This window comes from Pan troglodytes, chromosome 11 (genome assembly GCF_028858775.2).
Source record: "Pan troglodytes isolate AG18354 chromosome 11, NHGRI_mPanTro3-v2.0_pri, whole genome shotgun sequence".
In the NCBI taxonomy this organism is placed as follows: domain Eukaryota; kingdom Metazoa; phylum Chordata; class Mammalia; order Primates; family Hominidae; genus Pan; species Pan troglodytes.
Genome location: NC_072409.2, coordinates 19176964 through 19200244, shown reverse-complemented (window position 1 = coordinate 19200244; position 23281 = coordinate 19176964). Strand labels below are relative to the sequence as shown.

The 23281-nt window shown below is 41.8% G+C and overlaps 1 protein-coding gene across 1 annotated transcript in view; it reads right to left on the bottom strand.

Moving 5' to 3' along the window:
• BRINP1 (BMP/retinoic acid inducible neural specific 1) overlaps positions 1–23281 on the bottom strand; it is a 203421-nt gene that overhangs the window by 70885 nt on the left and 109255 nt on the right. The window contains exons 3-5 of the mRNA XM_520219.7: positions 11474–11664; positions 4563–4732; positions 1170–1275 (exon numbers count right to left, since the gene is read on the bottom strand). Of these exons, the coding sequence (XP_520219.2) occupies positions 1170–1275; positions 4563–4732; positions 11474–11664 (467 nt within the window). The remainder of the gene's footprint in view (positions 1–1169; positions 1276–4562; positions 4733–11473; positions 11665–23281) is intronic.

The following is a 23281-nucleotide window of genomic DNA, read 5'->3' as shown; positions in this document are numbered from 1 at the left end:
CGAGTAGCTGGGACTACAGGCGCCTGCCACCATGCTTGGCTAACTTTTTGTATTTTTAGTAGAGACGGGGTTTCACCGCATTAGCCAGGATGGTCTCAATCTCCTGACCTCGTGATCCGCCCGCCTCGGCCTCCCAAAGTGCTGGGATTATAGGCATGAGCCACCGCGCTTGGCCATTATTATTATTAGTACTGAGACAGAGTCTTGCTCTGTCGCCTAGGCTGGAGTGCAGTGGCGCAATCTCGGTTCACTGCAATTTTGGCCTCCTGGGTTCAAACGATTCTCCTGCCTCATCCTCCTGAATAGCTCGGACTATAGGCGCACACCACCGCGCCCAGCTAATTTTTGTATTTTTAGTAGAGACTGGGCTTCACCATATTGGCCAGGCTGGACTTAAACTCCTGACCTCGTGATCCACCCACCTCGGCCTCCCAAAGTGCTGGGATTACAGGTGTGAGCCACTGCACCCGGCCTATTTTTATTTATCTCTTTAAATTATTAAGATCATGCCACCCATTCCATCAGAAACCTTTTATTTATTAACATTATATCAAATTATTTTTACATATTATTGGAAATTCTTTATAAACATCAGTACCAGTTTAATATTATGTTGTATTAATGCAACATAATTCACTTAGTCTTCACATGTGGAAAATTAAAATCCTTACTTTTTTTGATATAATACATTATGCTTTTTAAAAACAGTGCTATGTGTACTTAAAGCCTTGTTCAACTTTTCCCTGCAATCTCCTCTCCTTTTTATGATGTGAATTAATAAGGATGAAATTACTATTTTAAAGGATATATTTTCTTTAAAATAATGTATATGGAGCCCCAAACATAAACTTGACATATACAGCATATACTGACACCAAAGAAATGTAGATATTTATAAATACAAATTAATTAAAGCTCACATTTCCTTACTATCTGAAAACTAATTAATAATCATGAATTTACTGTCCTGCATATGTTAAAAAATTCTAAATATATATGTATACACGGTATCATAACTGTCTAATTTCCATATTTGCAGTTTTCATTAGATTTTCTATGCTTCCTCTTCTTTATTCTCACTTCACTCCATCCCTCCTGATCCCCTCTCCCACATATCACATCCATGATGTTTCCCCCAACTGACCCCACTTTTTCCACTGGCTTCCTACCTTGAAGGTGCAGTTTGCTCTCCGTGCTTTGCAGAAGGACGGAACTCACAGAGTCCAGATTGTCATAGCTGTTACAGCCCAGAGGCCCAGTGCGTGTCTCTGTGACCTGCAGTAGATATCAAATAAGATAGGTGTGAGACAGCAGTCCTTGTCTAGGACATACCCCAAAGAGTCATGCCCCAGCAGAGCAAAGCCAGCAGAAAAGGCCTCCTGGTTTGAGTCAATGGTCACTTTCTGAGCTTCGTGCTTGCGTCTGGGACCAAGCACAGCTGTCACTGAGTAGACAGGTAAGCAGGGTGGTCAAGCATACAGAGTGCATGCCTGTTCCTACCACTGGTTCTCACTTCACATGGTGGCTGCAAGTAGACATGAACTTAGAAGTTGACACATTATATTTCAAAAGCATTGGCTTTGGAATCAGAAAAAATAGTGTTAAATCCTGCCTAGGCCATGTTTTTACCCTGGGACCTAGGGAAGCCAATTAACTTCTCTAAGGATCTGCAAATCAAAGCTAGTAAATCTCTTCCAGAGAGGTTGTGAGACCAGGTACGATGGGTCTAAACGCCTGGCACATGGCACGTGTTCCATAATGGGTACCTTATCACAAAATGGCTCTATAAGTTATAATGAGTACATATACGCTATTATTAGGCAAGAACAAGAAAACGATGCCCATTTTCCTAAAGAAGTTTTAGCAAGAAGCATTGTGCTGCCACAGGAGAAAATGACCCAATCCTGTGGATGTGCATTTCCAAAACATTGTCTTAGAAAGACTTGAGATAGTGGGTAAGAGAGGAACAGCTATTCAAAAAGATAACCTTGAAATAAGAATGGCTTAGTATGAAAAGAAGCCTCTTCATTTATTTAGCCTTTGCTTCCCATTATTTAGGGTTGTTTTGAAGTTTGCATTCAGCTATGAAAACACAGCATCCATTGTAGGGAACAATGACTTGGGAGGCAGCCACATGCACCTTCTCTGCCCTTTTCCAGCTGTGAAACCTTGGATCAGTAACTTTCTCTTTCTAAGCCTCAACTTCCCCATCTATAAAATGTTAGTAATGCTATTAGTCACCAAAATAGGGTCAAGAGATTATATTTTTGAAGGGTTTAGCACTTCGGGTGCAGTCATATTTAGTAAATGGGGAATAATTAGGTTTTGTATTTTTCGTTTTGTCTTACAAATAATTTATTTTTATATAAAAAATAATAACATATTTATTATTGAGAGAGAGTAAAACTTACCAATTTACTTTCCTAAAGATACCTCTGCTGGGGAGAACAGTGAATGGGCAAAACTTTTCCACCCGGGTTAGTGGCTGGTCTTAAACAGACCCAGGCCAGCTGCAGTGGTTCATGACTGTAATCCCAGCACTTTGGGAGGCTGAGGTGGGTGGATCACAAGGTCAAGAGATCGAGACCATCCTGGCCAACATGGTGAAACCCCATCTCTACTAAAAATACAAAAATTAGCTGGGCGTGGTGGCGCGCACCTGTAGTCCCAGCTACTTGGGAGGCTGAGGCAGGAGAATCGCTTGAAACCGGGAACTGGAGGTTGCAGTGAGCCAAGATCACGCCATTGCACTCCAGCCTGGGTAACAGAGCGAGTCTCCATCTCAAAAAGACAACAACAACAACAAAAACAGACCCAATAGTGAGACAAGTTTTAGACAGCTTGGTCTTGAGGTAGTGGCAAGAAATGGCATGAAAAATCCAAGGGCCAAATTAAGTGCAGAAGGCAGTGCCTACCATAAGAAATGGTTTCTTGAGTGGCCTCTGCAATTTCTCTGAGAAATTCCTCCTATGGAGGCAGACTGCACTTCTAGGATACACGAAAGAGGATTATCTTCTGACAGAGCTTCAATATCTCAATTCCACATCCCATCCAGCGAGGAGAGAACCATTTGGTGATAATGAAAACCAGGCCTCTGCGGCACTCTGACTCCGATGGCTTCATAAAGATCCATCTCTCTGTGCTGAGTTCCCTAACAACATAATCTCCCAAATACAGGCGATTCTTTTCGGATAAACCGGCCCTTTGTTTGTCGGTCTGATTTATTTCTCTCCTTACTACCTCCCTGCTCAGTAACTCTCTCCCTCCCACACTTTTCTCTCTCCTTAGTCAATTTCTGACTCATCTGCCAGCCTTGGCAGGGTAAGACCCCTTGGCCTTATCCTCACCCTTTTTCCCTATAGGTATCTTGGGAAGTCTTAATGTAAGGCTAGGTCTGCATTTTCTTTAGAAGAAATTAGAGTAAAGACTGAGATGTAAAATGCAGGCATAATCTGGTTAAAGAACATTTGAGATGGAAACATCTGCACTGAAACCCTCAGAAGAGCAAACATTTTATGTCAAGGATGTCCTCCCACATTCTCTTTACAGAGGCTGTCTGAATTTGTTGTGTTTAAAATGGAATCTTGTTAAAGTTCCTGTGCTCTAAGCACTGAATTGAAAGTCCAGGGCTGCTTTTCTCAATGTGACCATTTAATTTTTAATTAGCTAAAATGGAATAAACTTAAACAATGAGCTCCTTGGTAGCCATATTTTAGGTGTTCAGTAACCCCAGGTGACTAGTGGCTACTATCTCGGCTAGCACAGATACAGGGCCTTTCCACCATCTTAGAAGGTACTACTGGACGGTGCTGGTGTAGGCGAGCCTAGATCAGCAAACCACAGAGTGCCTGTTTTGGTAAATATAGTCATATTGGAATACAGCCATGCCCATTTGTTTTTATATCATCTATGGCTGCTTTTATGCTACAACAGCAGAGTTGAGTAATAGCAACACAGGCCATACAGCCCACCATGCCTAAAATAATTATTGTTTGGTCTTGTACAGAAAACTTTTGCTGACTGCTGGTCTTGAGAGCAGAGTTCTAGTCCCTGTTAAGTTATTCTCTAATTGTATAACCCTCAGAAAAAGGCTTTAAACCTTTAGCCTCAGTTTTCCCATCTTTAAAATGGTGAGTGGGGAGGAAAGAATAAAAAACATAGATGTTTAAAATATTACTGAGCTAGGCATCAGTAATCTAATCGCTGCTATCTCTGAGACCTCGGGAAAATCATTTACCTCTTCATAGTCTCTGTTTCTTCTCTAGAAAGGGGATCTGATAATCTCCATACAGAAGACTGAATGAGAGAACTGTTGATAGTTATGCCATGACTACAGCCAGGATACTCTAGCAAATCAGTATATATGGCCACTGGAATGACAGTGCACATTGATATTAATTACAAGGTATGTGACAATATCAGTCAAAGCAGCTGGCAGAGGGCATCACGAGCTACATGGTTATGAACCTAGAAATTACATCTGTCCATCCACTCTCAGAATGCCTGCATTGCAGTGCTGTTGTATTGAGAACCTGTCGCCCAAATCCACCCCGGAGCTGTACCTTGATTGCTCCAGTTGATATCTGGATCTCATGAAGCCTCCTCATGGTACCATCACGGTCAACAAAGTAGGATGATGCGAGCTGGTGCAGAGCTTCAACACTTTGAGTGGCATTCCCTGACTTCCTGTCGAGGCGACTTTTGTCCATATACATGGTCAAAGCCTCCTCCCCTGGATGGGAAAGAAAAGTAGATAAGAAGGTTTGTCGAGCTTTCATGTGAGAGGACAGGTATGGGACCTGGATGCTGAAAACAGCCTTAAATCTCCAACCAATGTGGCCCACGTTTCCTTTTGCCTCTAAAAATCAAAGGCACAATGAAAATAAACTGTCTAGAGGTGGCTGTAAACACCAGGCTTCATTAGGACAAGGATCATTAAAAAACCCCCAACAACAAAGTCCAGCCCCTAATAATTGACTTCATGCTTCTCACCAGCATCATCTTATAACAAAACCCTCTTCCCCTCTTCCAAGAAAGTTCAGTCTCTTCTATACAATGGCAAATGTGGCATAGACATTCTCTTCTCATTCTTTTCTCCTCCTCCTTTGTCTCCTCATTATCATGCAGTTCCTCCTTTTCCTCTACTCTCCCATCTCCCCTTCATTTCTTTCTCCTTTCCTTTTTCTCTTTCCCCTCCCCCTGATCTTTTCTTAATAGATAAATGAACGGTGGATAGCTAGAAAGAGATATTTGGATGGAAGCAAATGGATGAATGATAGACATGTTTAAATAAATGTAGATGCAAATATAAAAATTTATACATTTTCTTCTATGAAGTTTTTCTTAGACATGCACACATAGATCAGTAACACTGCTAAACTATGATGACTTTTAATTTGGGTAAAGAACTGTTTCTCCAGAACTCCAGAAAGGAAGCTCCAGGGAGCTGCCTCTACTCTCTATCAACTTTGTGAACAAGGGCATGTTTCTTTTTTCTTTTTTTTTTTTTTTTCATTCTAAGATGCTTTAATTGGTAAACAGTTGAAAACCTGAAGCTACATTATCACAAACTGGTGCAAACTTTTTTTTTTAAGTTCTGGGGTACATGTGCAGGATGTGCAGTTTTGTTACATAGGTAAACAAACGTGTGCCATGGTGGTTTGCTGCACCTATAAACCCATCACCTAAGTATTAAACCCAGCATGCATTAGCTATTTTTCCTAATGCTCCCCCATCCTACCCCTCTGACAGGACCCAGTGTGTGTTGTTGCCCTCCCTGTGTCCATGTGTTCTCATTGTTCAGCTCTAAGTGAGAACATGTGGTGTTTGGTTCTCTGTTCCTGCCTTAGTTTGGTGAGGATAATGGCTTCCAGCTCCATACATGTCCCTGCAAAGGATATGATCTCATTCTTTTTTCGGGCTGCATAGTATTCCATGGTGTATATGTACCAAATTTTCTTTATCCAGTCTATCATTGATGGGCATGTGAGTTGATTCTATGTCTTTGCTATTGTGAATAGTGCTGCAATGAACATATGTGTGCATGTATCTTTGTAATAGAATGATTTATATTCCTTTTGATACACACTCAGTAACGGGATTGCTGGGACAAATGGTATTTCTGGTTCTAGATCTTTGAGGAATCACCACACTCTCTTCTACAATGGTTGAACTAATTTACGTTCCCACCAACAGTGTAAAAATGTTTGTTCAATTGATTTGTCCTTTTTTTCTCAATTGATTTCTCCTTTTTGTCTTTTTCAGTGTAGCTGCAAGAAAATTTAAAAGGAGCTTATGTGACTCACACTTGGGGTGACATCATATATCTATTGGCTAGTGCTGGTCTAGGGATACAGAGTCATAGGAGATCATTTTAATATACCAGGTGAATAGCCAAGGTAGGGGAGTGCACAGAATGCAACGCAGACCAGAGAAAGGGTGGGCACCTGCATCCTGTAGATAATGTGAACCACAAGGCCTGGATGATCTGGGCACTCCAGCTATAACTTTTGCTGCTCTCTGTGTTTGCTCTACCCTGTACAAATGTGCCCCATTTTCCCTCGTCGTTAGGACTTCTATTTTTCTGTTTTTCTCCCGGCTAACTTATAGTCATCCTTCAGGTATCACCTAAGACATCACTTCTGGGGTGCCTTCCCTTAGTCCTTCACTCCTTACCTGAACTAGATTAATAACTCTCAGGTTTTACAGGCCAAGGCTTGAGTTGAGTTCATGGTAAAGCACTTGCGTTTGCAGTTTCCCTAGAAGCTTTACTATTATGTAGTAATACATGATTGTCTATCCTTTGGCCCCCACAGCAACCTGAATAGATTTGGCTTAAAACTGATGCTATATCCAATTAGACTTTGAGTTCCGGGGGCCATGGGAAGTGAAGCAGGGGAACAAGGACTCCATCCAATTCACCATTCTAATGTTCCAATGCTTATCCTAGGGTCTGATGAAGAATAGATGTTCAGTTATCAGTTGATGGATAAGTAGATAGATAGATAGATGAGTGGATGGGTATATAGATGAACAGACAGCTGAGTGGAAAGGTGAAAGTTAAACAAGTGAATATGCTAAGAGTTTGAGCCATGAGGCAGAGGAAATAAATGTTCCATGTGTCAGCTCAGGCTCTCTTAGGGGCCTGTGAAGGAGAAGGTGAAACAAGCCCGGTTCCCTCTGGACTGAGAACTGGCAGAAGCAAACCTTTAGATCAAGAGGGGTTAATGGGCTTCTTGCTGCATTATTAAGGCTTAATTTCTTGTTTATTAAGAGAATGTTCTGTTTAGAATTGCTTTCCCCCTTGGGCATTCCTGCAAATTGCCTCTTCGCCCCACAAAGGCCTTTTCTGAGTCTTTCTGTTCTCCAGGAGACTTCACCTCACTGCAGCACCTTGTTTCAGAGGTGAAGAAAAGGGGACTTTCAAAGGGAATGAGGAAGAGTGGAAGCTGATCCTATTACTTTTTGAGTCAATAGGAGATTGTGCTCCCAGATAGGAGATGAGGTGTCTGGACTTTAGCCCTCTGGGACATAACTCTTCCTTTCCTTCTGAGCCCCTGGGATTTTATTCTCAGCCTTCCTCGTAGTCAAGGGGACTTCTCCCAAAATGCAGGGAGGGAAATAATGAATATACAAATAAACAAAAAAGATGAGCCCTCATGTATAAAAAGACATCCACGCAATACACACGCTCATATGCATGTGCAAGCTCACATACACACAGACACACATATATATGTTGCAACCATATATATGTGAGTGATGTGTACACGTGTGTGCAATGTGCATGAATACATGCTCATGTATAAATTAACTCATATCTAAGCAGGAATAGGCTTTGTGAACATCTGTCTATACAGGTAGGCATTTGTGCACATCTGTTTACACAGATGTACTTCCATGCACGCATAGTCATACATCCAAGCTTAACCACACGTGTCACACAGGCACCCAGTCTCCAAGGTGGTTCCTGCAGCCCCAAGATATGGTCATCAGGGGGACTAAGGAAAATTTCTCTGCCTGTTTTCTTGTGTGTTTTTCCCTTCACCCCCCTTCATAAGAGTATTCACATGATGTATTTTATTAGTTTAATAGATTTCACCAAAAATCTGGAGATCCCATGGAAATCTCTTATTTGTTGGCCCTCCCATCACCTCTGCTTCTCCATTCCCATAGCCTTCCCTTCCTCTTTCCTCTTCCTAAAGAGTGAAACAAACACATTTATTTGTCTCATAGGTGACAGGTTAAGAAGCATCTTTTAGTATTTGATTATCCCCTTGTGAACTTACCTGACATGTCAAAGAGTTTATCAAAGCATTTTTTCTCAATGAACACAGTGGTCTTAGAAAAAAATTACAGTGAATAAAATTATTTGCACCTCCTTCTTTATAGATAAAGAAATTTATATTCAGACAGAAAAGTGAGTTTCTCAGTGTCTCCCACTCATCTAGTGAGTAGCAGAATTGGGTCTTAATCTGGATTCCCAAGTTTCTTAGCCCCATTAAGTAACAACAATAATAGTAAGAACAAGAATAGTAACATAGCAACAATTTGTTAAGTGTCAGACAGTGTGCTAAGCACTTTCAATAGATGATTTTATTTAATTTTTGCAATATGCATGAAGGACTACTATTGTAACTATTTAGGAAAGAGGAAACTGAGGCTTAGAGGATTGAGTTACTTGCCAAGGTGACTGTGATGGTTAATACTGAGTGTCAACTTCATTGGATTGAAGGATGCAAAGTATTGTTCCTGGGTGTGTCTGTGAGGGTGTTGCCAAAGGAGATTAACATTTGAGTCAGTGGACTGGGAAAGGCAGACCCACCCATCATCTGTGTGGGTACAATCTAATCAGCTGCCACCGTGGCTAGAACGAAAGCAGGCAGAATGTGAAAAGACTAGACTGGCTTAGCCTTCCAGGCTACATCTTTTTCCCCTGCTGGATGTTTCCTCTCCTTGAACATCGGACTCCAGGTTCTTCAGCTTTGGGACTCGGACTTGCTTCCTTGCTCCTCAGCTTGCAGATGACCTATTATGGGACCTTGTGATCGTGTGAGTCAATATTCCTGAATAAAATCCCCTCTATATATACATCTATCCTATTAGTTCCGTCACTGTAGAGAACCCTGACTAATACAGTGACACTAAGCTGGTGAACAGCCGGAGGCAGGACTAGAAGCCAGGTGATCAAACTCTAGAGCCTGCTCTTTCATTCCGTACAACTTCCCACCTCCCTTCTCTCATACTGCAGAGGAGGCTCTTAAAAAACATGTTTTCCATAAGTGAATGAATGAAGTGATGATGTAAGAAGAGCTTTGCATCATTTATGGCACATAGTGTTCAATCAACAATAAATCTCTTTGCCTTCCTTCTCTCTACTCCTCCACACTGAGGGCTGAGGGAACATTTAGGGCCTGCTGTCCAACACCAGATCTCAATCCAAAGCTTTGCATATTTTAAAATGTTGTGTTGTAAAAATAGGAAAGGAACAAGGCTCTGTGAATAATTCACCACCTTGCCTTAGAGAAATTAAAAATATATTTCATTGAGGAAGAAAGGTCTTGGTTACTTGGGATTTCCAGGAACTCAGACAAGAGCACAGCTTTTAATGGAAGAATTGAATTGGTCTCAATGCCTTTTTTACCCCCAAGTGAAATGGAGGAGGGGATAACCAAAGAGTTTAGGTTAATGCTACACTTAATGTAGAAATGAATTCATTTTCACTTTACAACAGAATAGAATTTACACTAATGATTTAATATTCAAAGTCCTACTTAACTTAATATCTAACTGGCAACAGACAGCTAACACATGCTGGTTGGTTGGTTGGTGGAGCGGGTATTGGGTTGGTGGGGAAGTGAGTTGGTTAAAGAGATGACTGACAGCCGGGCACGGTGGCTCACACCTGTAATCCCAGCACTCTGGGAGGCCAAGACGGGCGGATCACGAGGTCAGGAGATCAAGACCATCCTGTCAACATGGTGAAACCCCGTCTGTACTAAAAAAAAATACAAAAAATTAGCCGGGCATGGTGGTGGGCGCCTGTAGTCCCAGCTGCTCGGCAGGCTGAGGCAGGAGAATGGCGTGAACCCGGGAGGCGGAGCTTGCAGTGAGCCGAGATCGCGCCACTACTGCACTCCAGCCTGGGCGACAGAGCGAGACTCCGTCTCAAAAAAAAAAAAAAAAAAAAAAAAAAAAAGAGAGATGACTGACATTGGATCAAAAACAGAATGCAGGCTTTGTGCATGGAAAACACTCACTTAAAATCTTAGCTTTATTACTTACTACCTGTACTTCTTCTGGGTCTCAGCTTCCTTATTTATAAAATGGAGGTAATATGACGTGCAGTTTTGAGGGCTAAAGACAATGTACAATGTCTGCTATATAGCAAATAACTGTTAAGTAGTGGATAATATTATTGTAGGAATGAGTAAATTTGCCTAACCAATCTCTCCACCACATTCCCCACATTATGAATCGGGTCTTCCTACATTGTATGCTGAGCCTAGAAAGCTCTGCCACCTCCCTTTACTTAACCAGCTCCTGGTGAACAAAACTGTCACTTCCTCCAGGAAGTCTGTACTGACCACTCCAGTTGGTAGTGCTCAACATGTCTCTGAAGGAGAAGATCCCCTGTTATAATTACACCTCTGTCCACCCTGCCTGTATCAATATGCCAATCTCTCCTAGTGGGCATGGGCCATACCTAAATGCAGCCGGCGACTTTGTGAGTATGTGGCACAGCGCTCTATCACTAAAGGGGCTTCCTCAAAGTTCAGTGAATCCAGTCACTGTGGCAAAACTGGTGCCTAAGGGATTGCTCGTAATATTAAATGATGCATTCAGGCAAGATCCACAAGCATCTAAAGGCACTAGTCTGCACTATTTTCCATTCATTGTCTTTGCATTTATTTCCTCTCCTTTATCCAGCCCTCTTACCCTTGATCACTCAAAAACTGACTGGCCCTGATGGGGAGGGATGGGTAAGGCTGAGCAGGGTGGAACAATTAATCTGCTTTCCCATTAACCTACTCTAAGCCCACAGGAGTTACAAATGATAGCCTGTTTGTAAAATGATAACCTCGATTTATCAGTCTCTAAAGTAGACTTAAATAAACAAAGCATATTCCCTAAACAATATCTGAAATTTAATTATTTTCCCAGATTAGACCAAAGGAACTGAGAAAATGATCAGATTAGGCATTTCTAACAAATGGAGCCAATTCCAAGGTTAAGCCATATTTTCAGAAAATTGAGTAAACTCTCAAATTAGACTGTCCCATAGAACTGAATCACCTCCTCGGATATGATCACAACGGCCAAGACAATTTGGCTTACCTGGCTATAAATGCTTTTGTGTGATGTAGAATGGCAGAGAAGCTAAGAAGGCTTTGCTGTTAAGACATCCCACTCTCCCTTCCCATCCCAAACCCAAAGTCATGAGAAGGCTCTGGCCCAGTGGCTGCTGACCTACCTCCCAATGTGGCTGAGATGAGCAGGTGGGTGCCGTACTTTTTGATGATGGTATCGATGAACTGCTGAGTGGTGGGTCTCCTGCCAAGCAGGCGGATGCTCCTTTGAAACTCCGGCATGAGGGGCACTGGATGGCGGACCAGATCTCTCCTCTCGATGGCTGTGTTCCTCACCTTCCAACGGGCAAACTCCCTGGGCAGGAGAAATGAGCAACACTTCTCAACTTACCACCACTACCCTTAAGCCAAAGTCCACCCAACCATCCATCCAGGCATCTCTCCTTAAGTGGGAAAGTGCCTACAATTTTAATATGTGTCAAGTGATGCTTTGATCTGGAGCTTCCAATCATCTGCAACCAACAAATATTTATTGAGTACTATTCTCATCACAGGAATATTGAACTAGATAAACAATATCATTGTCCTCAAGTTGTTTACAGAGCACCAGGGAGACAAATATCAGGAGTTACTTTTATTAGGGGTTGGGTAGAGGGACTGAGGAAAAAGAAAGAGTAATACAAATAATAATCTGATGATAATATGGATGATGATAATGTACTGATGAAAATTTTCATGGTATTTTATAGTCCCCAAGAATATCATGTCTAAGTTCTTATAATGATCACACTAGCCCTGTGCCAGGGGATTATTATCCATTTCTGATACCTGTCACAGGACCAAGTCCTCCATTGTCTTCTAGTTGTCTGTCCATCTCTCTTGCTAGACTGTAAATGACACCACAAGAATAGAATCTTCTGGCTGGGCGCGGTGGCTCACGCCTGTAATCCCAGCACTTTGGGAGGCCGAGGTGGGCGGATCATGAGGTCAGGAGATCGAGACCATCCTGGCTAACACGGTGAAACCCCATCTCTACTAAAAATACAAAAAATTAGCCGGGCGAGGTGGCGGGCACCTGTAGTCCCAGCTACTCAAAAGGCTGAGGCAGGAGAATGGCGTGAACCCGGGAGGCGGAGCCTGCAGTGAGCCGAGATCGGGCCACTGCACTCCAACCTGGGTGACAGCGAGACTCCGTCTCAAAAAAAAAAAAAAAAAAAAAAAAAGAATAGAATCTTCTTAGGCACTCCCTAACCCAGCCCTGTATATAGCTCAGTGCCTGTTACATGGCAGGATTCATGATAATGACAGACAGAGAAATAAACAAATGGAAGGAAGAAAGGAAGAAAGGAAGGAAGGAAGGAAAGGAAGGAAGGAAGGAAGGAAGGAAGAAAGGGAGGGAGGGAGGGAAGGGAAGGAGGGAGGGAGGGAAGGAGGGAGGAAGGAAGGAAGGGAGGGAGAGAGGGAGGGATGGAACGAAGGGAGAGAGAAAGGGAAGGAAGGAAGGAAGGAGAGAGAGAGGGAGGGAGGGAGGGAAGAAGGAAGGAAGGAAGGGAGAGAGGGAGAGAGAAAGGGAGGGAGGGAAGGAAGGAAGGGAGAGAGGGAGAGAGAAAGGGAGGGAGGGAAGGAAGGAAGGGAGAGAGGGAGAGAGAAAGGGGAGGGAGGGAAGGAAGGAAGGAGAGAGAGACAGAGAGGGAGGGAGGGAAGAAGGAAGGAAGAAAGAAAGGAAGGAAGGAAGAAAAGGAAGGAAGGAAGGAGGGAGGGAGGGAGGGAAGGAGGGAGGGAGGGTGAGAAGGAGGATATATAATAGTAGACAGGACCTAAGGCACAAAGCAACCTGAGGACTGTTCTAGGATAATCCAGAAATCAAATATTGAGCCCAGAGCTCACTTTAATCCAAAATGTTAACATGTATTCATTGAGCACCTAGTATTTTAAAGCAATTAAGCTATGTTCCAAAGACCATGTGGGAGAATTTCCATGTTTGCTTTCACTAATAACAGAGGATCTCACAACCAAACGACACCAAATTTGGAAGTCCAAGTCTCGCTCTCCCTCTTACAAATTATGTGTTGTGATCTTGTCCCCTCTCTAGACCTACATTTCTTCATCTATAAAATTCAATTATCTATTTGCTACTGCTGATGCAGGAATTACGTGAAACATAGAGTGCAAAATACCTTTGGAAACTGCAAGGTGCTAATTTAATGTGAATTATTGTTTTATAACTTTATTTTCTCACAAGTTCCCAGACATGTACATGTAAATCATTAAAAGTTCACATACAGTAAACTTGGAGCATACAAACTGAGTACAAGTGAAAACTTAGAGGGACTGAGTGAAGGTTGCTTTTGCTCAGTAACAATCACAGTTCCCACCAAAGATGCAGCTCCCCCAGAATGACCAGCTCTCCGACCTGCCTGAGTTACATGCTCTCGGTCCCTTGAGGAAAACAGACTAGACAAGAGGGCTGTAAGGTCAGCTGAGATAAATGATGGGAACCAGAGTTTAATGAAAAGGTCTCTCTCTCCTGCCACAGGATGGGAGAGACGAATGAGGAAAGGGACACAGGGCAAAGAAGCAGCAGAACAGTGGGGGTATCTGGCCGGAATGTGCCCTGGTAATTTAGTGGTGGTGTCTGACCCCTGATTCACAGAAAACTGGGTCTGAGAAAAGCTTTCACATTAGAATATGTTTCCAAGATTCAGAGATCATGGTCTGTGTCTGAGTAAGAAATCTCTGTCCATAATTCAAGACATAGTTCAAATTTGAAGTCCACTGAGTACCTTGCATGTTGTTGCAGGTACTTAAGTCAATCAACTGCACTCAGTGAACCCTTCAAGACACCTACTAAGGGCAACATATGATGTCCACGGAAGGGGAATGCACATGTCACAGTCCCTGTCCTTAAGAAGCTCACAGTCTGGAAGACTTTTCAGTTTATTATAAATCAAGGACTACAGGACACAGGAGGAGGAACCTGAACTTTTCGGGCCTCTAGGGAAAGCTTCAGAGAGGAGGTCATGTTTGAACTATAGTTTTTAAGTTTGCATGGAATTTAGATCAATGAAGTGTGGTTAAAAACAAAAACAGCCAGAATGGTGGTGCACGCCTGTAGCCCCAGCCACTCAGGTGGCCAAGGCAGGAGGATCACTTGAACTCAGGAGTTCAAAACCAGCCTGGACAACATAGTGAGACCTTGTCTCTAAAAGTAAAAGAGAAACAAATAGACACAAAAACAACAAAAAAACTAACCATGGGGAGGAAAAGTCAGGAACAGTGAGCAGGGATACAGAAAACGTTATGAAAAGGGCAGAATAAAATAGGGGGAGCATGAAAAAGAGGGTGTGGGAGGCAACAAGATGGAACAAGTAGTTGACGGGATGTGGGGATGGGGGAAAGACCTTGACAGCCAGCTGAGACAAATGTTACAGGTGTGGCAGGCAGCTTGCGGCTTGAGTCCTAATGACCTCGGGCCCAGGGACTTGTTTCTAATTAATAGAATATGAAAGTGATGGAGTGTCACTTTCACGTTTCAGTTACAAAATTCTTCGATGTCTATTTTGTGTGTGTTCTCTCTCTGTGTGTCTCTGGTTCTCTAAGTCCCTCTATGTCTTTCTCTGTCTCTGTCTCTTTTTCTGCCTCACCCACTGGCTCTCTGTTCCCTCTCTGTTTCTTGCATTGGCTCTCCTGCTCTCTCTGTCTCTGTGTCCGTCTTTTCTTCCTCCCTCCCTCTCACTCGCTGCCATGCTGTGAGATGCTCTATGGAGACATCCACATGGCAAGGAGCCAAGGGAATCCTTAGGCCAACAGCTTCCGAGGAAATGAGGCCTTGCAAGGAACCGAATCCTGGCAGTAACCATGGGCTTAAGCTAGGAAACAGACCCTTCCCAAGCTAGCCTTGAGATGACTGCAGCCTGGTAACAAACCCAGAGACAGGGCGTCCAGGTTCCTGACTCACAGAAACTGTGAGATAATATTGTTTTAAGTCACTGAATTGTGAGGTAATTGATCAATACACAGCAATGAGAAATGCCAAATATCTCTGAGGAAAAGAGTATTTCCTTATCAGCTAATCCAAGAAATTTATAAAATTATATATACATATAATTATGAGGTTATATATATTTATGCATATAAACATACTCATATATCAGTATATAGAAAAATATATATAGTCATACGTGTGTGTGTGTGTGTGTGTGTATCACTTTTATTCATAACTTACTGTCTTGCGTTGCTTTTTTCATATGAACACACCCGTATTCCTTAAAATTAATATTTATTTCACACAGAGAGGTTAAGTAACTGTTAAAGGTCATGTAGCTAATGAGTGGTAGAATTGAGTATAGAAAACTGGCACCCTGACTCTTAAATCACTCTTTTAATGTAAATATTGAGAGGTAGAATATAAAAGCATAGTAGAACCAGTACCAATACAGAAGAATGATGCCACCCCCACCACCAAATTACAAGGCATGACTCAATTCCTTTTTTTGAAACAGCCATCACAGTCTTTGACGTTCACCAGCGATAGACCAGGACCTGCCATCTGTGTTGCTTCCTTGAAAAGAAACTCAGAAAGATGCCTATGCCAGGTACCCAGTTTATCCCTCACAGGGTGGATGTAAGCCCTAAGTGAGGAAATGTATGTGACCTGCTGAGCACAGAGTCAGGTACTTGGGGAGAACTCAGTAACTGGGGATGTTACCCTAAAGAACTAACTACCTGCTCAGCACCACGGACAGAGTTTTTTTTATCCCAAGGAATTGGTCCACTGGGGGAAGGAGGACAAATGGTTGTTTAGGGAAGGTATTAAACTATAATGTACAATATGGAGGTTCCTCAAAAAACTAAAAATAGGACTACCATATGATTCAGCAATGCCACTACTAGGCATATACCCAAAAGAATGGAAATACATATTAAAGAGATAGGACCATGTCTTATCACAGCACTATTTACAATACGCAAAATGTGCAATCAAACTAAGTGCCAATCAATGGATGAATGGATAAAGAAAATATGTATACATACTCAATGGAATATCATTCAGCCATAAAAGGGAATGAAATCCTGTCATTTGCAGCAGGATGGAAGGAATTGGAGGCCATTTTGTTAAGTGAAATAGTCCAAGCACAGAAAGACAAATATCACACATCCCACTCATTTGTGGGAGATGAAAAATGGACCTCGTGAAGATAGAGAGTGAAATGATGGTTCCCAGAGGCTGGGAAGGATAGTTGGGGAGGAACGAAGGGAAAAATAAAACATATAAATGCATTTATTACCATGGAATTGAACACTTAAAAATGGTAAAGAACAAAAAGAACAATGAGCTCCATGTGCAAAAATGGAGGTGAAAGAGAGGGGATAGGACAGTTAGAAAGAAAGGGATGTGTGTGTCTGTGTGTACCTGTAATACATAAATGATAAGAGCTAAAGGCAGAGAGGTTGTCAAGGACCACAGGATGAATGACTATGTGTCAAACTATGATAGTAGATTACAGTCTATAAACTCTGTTCTCACTGGCCAACAATCCAGGCTAAAAGCATTTTGAAGACAGGTTTATGTGGCTCTGCAACCGTTACAGGGATGTTGGAGCAAAGACTGTAATAATCACAGGATTCTGTGATTATTACACTCTTTACCAAAGTACACTTAAGTAAAAGGGCTCAATAGCACCCAGATCTATTCAGAGCTAGATTTAAACAACATTAGAGACAAAAAGGTTGATTACATATTTGAAATTTGAGCACCTACTATTTTTTCAGCTCTAAAGATACCACAGTAAACAAAATTAATGAAAGTCTTGCTCTCAAGGGGCATACATGCTGGTGACAGTGGACAGATAACAAAGAAACAAATATGTAATGTGTCAGGGGAGATAAGTGTTATAAAGACAAATAAATCACGGGCAGGAGGCTGCGATGTCATTTCATATAGGTCATCAGAAAAGGCCTTTGTGATTTCATGACATTTGAGGAGACACCTGAAGGAAATGAGGGAGGGACCATAGGGCCACCTGGTGAAATAATGTTACTGGAAAAAAATAACAGCAAATGCAAAGGTCCTGGGGTGGAAATGTGTTTGACACATTTGGGGAACATCAAAGGGCAGCCTAAATGAGTAGAGGGGTGATATGGGAAGAAAAATAATATCAAAAGATGAAGTGGAGGAACATAGACCTCAAAAGGCTTTGTCAGCCTTAGTAAAACTTTTTAAAAAATTCTAAGTAACAAGAAAAGTCAAAAGAAGGTGTTGAGTCTATCTAATCTGATTTACGTTATAAAGGAAGGGTAGGCAAACATTTTCTATAAAGGTCCAGGTAGTAAATATTTTAGATTTTTCAGCCACAGGTACCTGTTGCAACCACTCAACTGTGTCCTTGTACAGGGAAACAGTCATAGACAATACAACTGAGTGTGGATGTGCTCCAATAAAACTTTATTTACAAAAGCAAGTGCCCAAATATATTTGGCCTATGGGAAATATGTCCTAAAAGCTTCACTCTTACTCCATTCATAGAAGTCATCAAATCCAACTAATACCATCCACTGATGGGAAAATTGAATGTCAAAAAGATTGAGTTATTTGATCAAGATCACACAGCAAACGATCAGGAAGGATTAAATCAGAGCCCAAGGCTCATGACTTCAAGTGCAATACCCTTTCTATTGCAACATGCCACCTTAAAAAAAATAATGTAAAAGAAAATACATAAAAGAAAGCAAGCCTTACTTGCCATGTTGTCTAACTGCTCTGCTGGCCCGGGAACAATTTCATGTCAGTTCTCAGGGAATTGAGCACAACATAAAATATGTCTTTCCTTCTGAGTGCACAGAACAAGCAAATTCCCCTTGGAGGAGAAGGCAGAACTCACAATGGCATAGGATCTGTGGAATATGCTTATGCCCAATTAAGCATCCCAGCAGGGTGGGCAAACCAATTAGACTGATATTAAAATAAGATCCTGGATGGAAGTCGTGGGGTGTCTGCAGCAAGGGCCATCCCACTGGGGGAGCCAGAGGTGGGAGGGCAGATGATGACAGGGCCTGGGGATGGATGAAGACTGCAGCCAGGGATGCTGGATTTAAGATGAGGCTGGAGAGAAAATTATAAGTCCGAATCTTTCTTTTTAGAGCAAAGTATTGCCTGTATAGGAATCCTCCTTCATCCTCTTTATTAGTCCTCTACTTTCCTTCATACGTGCAAAAAAATACACATATGTACACTCAATGACACAGTGCACAGAAGGAGACATGATTACGAGACAGAAAGGAGAGGCCAGATGCAGTGGCTCACGGTTGTAATCCCAGTACTTTGGGAGGTCAAGGTGGGCAGATCGCCTGAGCTCAGGAGTTCAAGACCAGCCTGGGAAACACAGTGAAACCCCATCTCTACTACACATACAGAAAATTAGCCAGGCGTGGCAGCATGCGCCTGTAGTCCCAGCTACTCAGGAAACTGAGGCAGGAGAATCTCTTGAACCCGGGAGGCGGAGGCTGCAGTGAGCCGGGATCGAGCCACTGCATGCCAGCCTGGGCAACGGAGCAAGACTCCAGCTCAAAAAAAAAAAAAAAAAAAAGCACGAGACAGGAAGGAGAACTGGCTCTGTGCTCTTGGGACGGTGTATTCATTCCTGGATATCCGTGTCTCTACCTGTGAAATAAACTGGAACTGGCTCTGTGCTCTTGGGACGGTGTATTCATTCCTGGATATCCGTGTCTCTACCTGTGAAATAAACTGATTGAATTGGATCATCTTTAACCCTGTATCCTCCAACCTAGGCTCTAGGGGTAAAACTGTGAGTTATGGTTCTACCACCTATTGGTTTATACTTTGTAAAATGTAAATGGTAGCTACCTTACAAGGACAGGCTTAGGATTATATTAAACCATGAAAGCATCAATAAAATATTAAAGTTATTATCAATATCATCATTGTTGTTATGATTACATGAGCAGCTACATTGGAAAGCTGGGTGATAGTGGATAGATGGTGGAGTGAGAAGGGAAAGGACACAATCATGCTCTTTTAAAATTCCAGTAGATAAAACTTTAGGGAAAGGTGGGATCTGATTCTTGTGAAGTAAGCTGAAAGTAGCAAGGCTAAATTTAAGAAATGAAGCAATAGTTTATAAACTCCAAGTCTATTTTTTCGTATATGTGATGAGGACTAAAAGCATGCACCTCCTCAAATTGTGCTGGAAGAGTTAGATGAAATAATAATTAGACAACTTCTTTATACAGTGCAACACGGTATGAACAACTGTTAGCTGCTGTTGGCATTAGCATTTGTTTTACAATTATTTGTATAGGACACACTTATGATTTTTCTATTGCTTAAAAGGTTCTATTTTAGTTTCCTCATCTGTAAAATCGGGTGGGGCAGTGACAATTTCTGCATCTTAGAGTTGTAAGGGGAATGCTTCCAGCAGTCTTGGGTCTATAGGGAGCACTGGATAAATGTGTTTCCTCCATTATTTTTAGATAATCAAGCTCCTAATGACCTCTGAATAAGTGGAGGGTTCTTTTACTCTTCTCATGCATGTTTTATGACTTGTTCGCTTACATGAATCTGATCTCAGATGTAGTTGGAGGTTACTTTCAAAAACATACACATCTTATAGGCCGTAAAATACACATAAAATAGGAAAAATAAAAGGGAGAATAGAAAATGAAGTTTGGGTTAAAATAGAAAATGAAGTTTGTAAAGTTAATTCTATAAAGTCCTGAACACTTGATTCAAGTGAACTGCCAGTGTCTCTGAGCTTCCTTGCAGCTGAAGGAAAATGGGGAATTATAGCCAAAAGCCATACAGTCAGAAAGACAGCAGAGTAGTTGTTCAAAGTTATTTGAGAAATAGATTCCCTCAATGCTACAATAAGACACAAACATTTTCCATGGTTTCTCATAAAGAGATCAATAGAGTTGATGCTGGTGGGAGATGTTCTGAACAATATTCCTGTGAGTTTGATGGGCTCAAGGTAGCCTAATGCATATAATGAAGCACTATTCATACACGATTCATACCACAAGCAACAACAAAGCAACTCCATGAGGGGCAAACATATTACAGTCTAAATATATAGCTTTCTGGTGGTCTGGCTTAATCCAAGAATACATTTTGGAATACTATAATGACATTGAACCCGAATAAATGTTTGTTGAAAGCATGATTGATTACAGTGATGGGATGTTTGCATTTGTTTATTCCTGGGTGACTTATCCCATTGGTCGCATTAACTAATCATTTGGAAATGGATACAGAGAAGCTTCTGAGTATCAGGGTGATAGAGGAAACCTCTGGGACAGCTTCTGTTATTGTTAGCAGCAAATTATCCCCAGAGGTGAACAAGGGGAATCACTGAGGAGAAGAGTGAGATGAAATCATTGAGCTGAGAGAGGAAAGAAGGCATTTCTCTTGCCTGCTGTTCCCACTCGCTCCCCACACGATCCTCAGCCAGCTCAGAGAAAGGTGAACCCAAGGGCATATGTGAAGCAGAAATGATGCATCTTAACGAGAGGGTGTCAGCTCCAAATCCCCTGCCTGCCTTCATGTCCCATAACACAACTGGCAAGGCAGCCGAGAAACAGCCACATCCAGGCAGATCTCTCAGAGCATTTTGGCTCCAGAGGGGTGAAGTGAGGAAAAGTAGAAAAAAAGAAGAAGAAAAAAAGAACTATCTCTGAAAATGTAATTATGAATAGTATTATTTTAATTACAAGTAAAGATATCAACTTAACTTTAGAGAATAAAGTACTCCTTGCTTATAATGTGTACAGAGGTCTATTTTCCAAAGGTGTTCACTTAAGTAATGATAGTTTTACTCTTATGCCAGCCTCATAGCAGTTCTGAAGGCTCTTACGGGGCTGAATTCAGAGCAATGGGGGTAAATAACCTAAGGGGAGCACACTGGAAGGGGACTATGTGTGTTTCTCATTGCACATAAACTTGAGAGGGAAAAATAGAAACACAACAAGCACACTTGGAATGGCCCAACTTTTATATAAATGGGCCATTTCCAGAAAAGCAAGTGGGATTCTTTCTGAAGCACTGTTATCGAGGGCAGGGGGCCACAATGGTGGCTATGAGAGTTAATCGTGGGAAAGGAAGCTTAGAATGCACTTGTTTTATTTTACCCCAAAGGGCCCAGTGTTTCCTGAGATACACTCCATGCACTGGAACTGCTCACTGCCTTGCCATACAGAATCCAAAATATCAGGATAGAGGGACTTTAGGCACTCACGGCCATCACTGTCATTTCACAGATGAGAAAACTGAGGCCCATAGAGAGAGGGGGACTTGCTAAGGCCACAGCACCATTGGTGGCAAGAGGGACTAGGAAATAAGTTCCTCACCTTAGATTCCGTGTTCTCTACTCTGACCCACTGTCTTATTCCATTTTCTTGACTTTGTGGGGTCTGTCATGCACTTGGTCCTTTACAAATCTCTGTCACCCCACCCATTATTCTCCCAACAACCTGGAAGATAGGGAGAATATCCAGGGAGAATTCCATCACAAGTGGAGGAAACCGAGGCCCAGAGCAGTGAAGGCCACTTGGAAAATCTGCACCAGATCTGGGACAGAAATTCAGGTTCTGTTATTCTCAGTCTGGGATCTTCCTTGTTTCTTCCTATTCTCTACTCCTCTGCCCATTCTGGTGTCCCCATGTGAATGGGGGAAGTCATTGACTCTGGCAACTCACCCTGCCAGGAGTCTCCCCAGTGCTCTACAGAAAAACAAAATAGAGGATATCAAGGAAAGCAAATGCTCATTTCATTGAGCACCTGGAAAGAGGATGCAAAACAGGTCCTTTCGCAAAGACATTCTGATACTGTGGGATGAGCACAGACTTTACGGTCGGCCTGGTCTGGCTCTGAATCCTACAATAAAGCCACTCATTAGCCGAGTGAACATCTGCAAATCCCTCAGCATCTCTGAGCTTCTTTATCAGTGCAAAAGGAATATTAGTATTTACCTTGCAGCATTGCTGGAAGGATTAAACATAATGAATGCAATTAATCTGGCAGTAGTAGCTACTCAATAAATGTTAGCTACGTATCCTGCGGCAAGGCGTTCTAAAAGGAGAGTTTGTTGTATAACACATAACTTTTAATGGATAGTTTAAATGATCTTAATATGCCCATGGGCTCCAGGGATTACACAAACTGCATATAAATAAAATATTGAAAATTCTGTTGACTCAATTTGTCTCTTTGCTTATTTCCAAAGCATCTATTGTGAAAGTGTGACTCATAACTAAATATAGATTAATAAAAGTTTGGAATGGCAATTATTTTCCAATGATCATAAATCCCATTAAACGTTGCAATTATATGAATTTTTTCCTTTCAGATCACAAAATTTGAAAGCTCCAAGGGACCACAAAGAGTGTCTTTGTCACTGACTTAAATTTTAGATGGAAACACAGGGACTCTGAAAGAGGAGATAATTCTCTCAAAGACACACAGCTGTCAGTACAAGAGCTGGTTTTAAAATCCAGGTCTCGCACACCAGGTCTCTGCTTAGTTCCCTCTGCCACAGTGCTTTGTTTAAGAAGAAAAATGAACAACTTTTTTCCCGGCAAGTAATACTGCATTTAATTGCCAATTTCTTTCTTGTTAAGATATTTTAGGATTAGTGAGCATGCTGCCATCTCAGAGCCTCCCCCAAATCCACATTCTCAGCTAGACCCTTAGTCATTTTCCTATAAAGAAATATTCCCTGTCCCTGTTTGAAACTAGTTAAGAAATATCTTTCTCTTCTGCTAATTCATTCAGTTATATTCACTGAATATCTGGCTCTATATCAAGAACCAGGGATCTAAAACCATACTTTACTTAACCAAAATGCACTAAAATCTTTAAGGATTAACTCACAAGGCACCAAACTATAGGCCAAAGACCAAATGTGTCCCACTGTCCATTTTGCAAATAAATTTTTATTGGAAAACTATCACACTCCTCC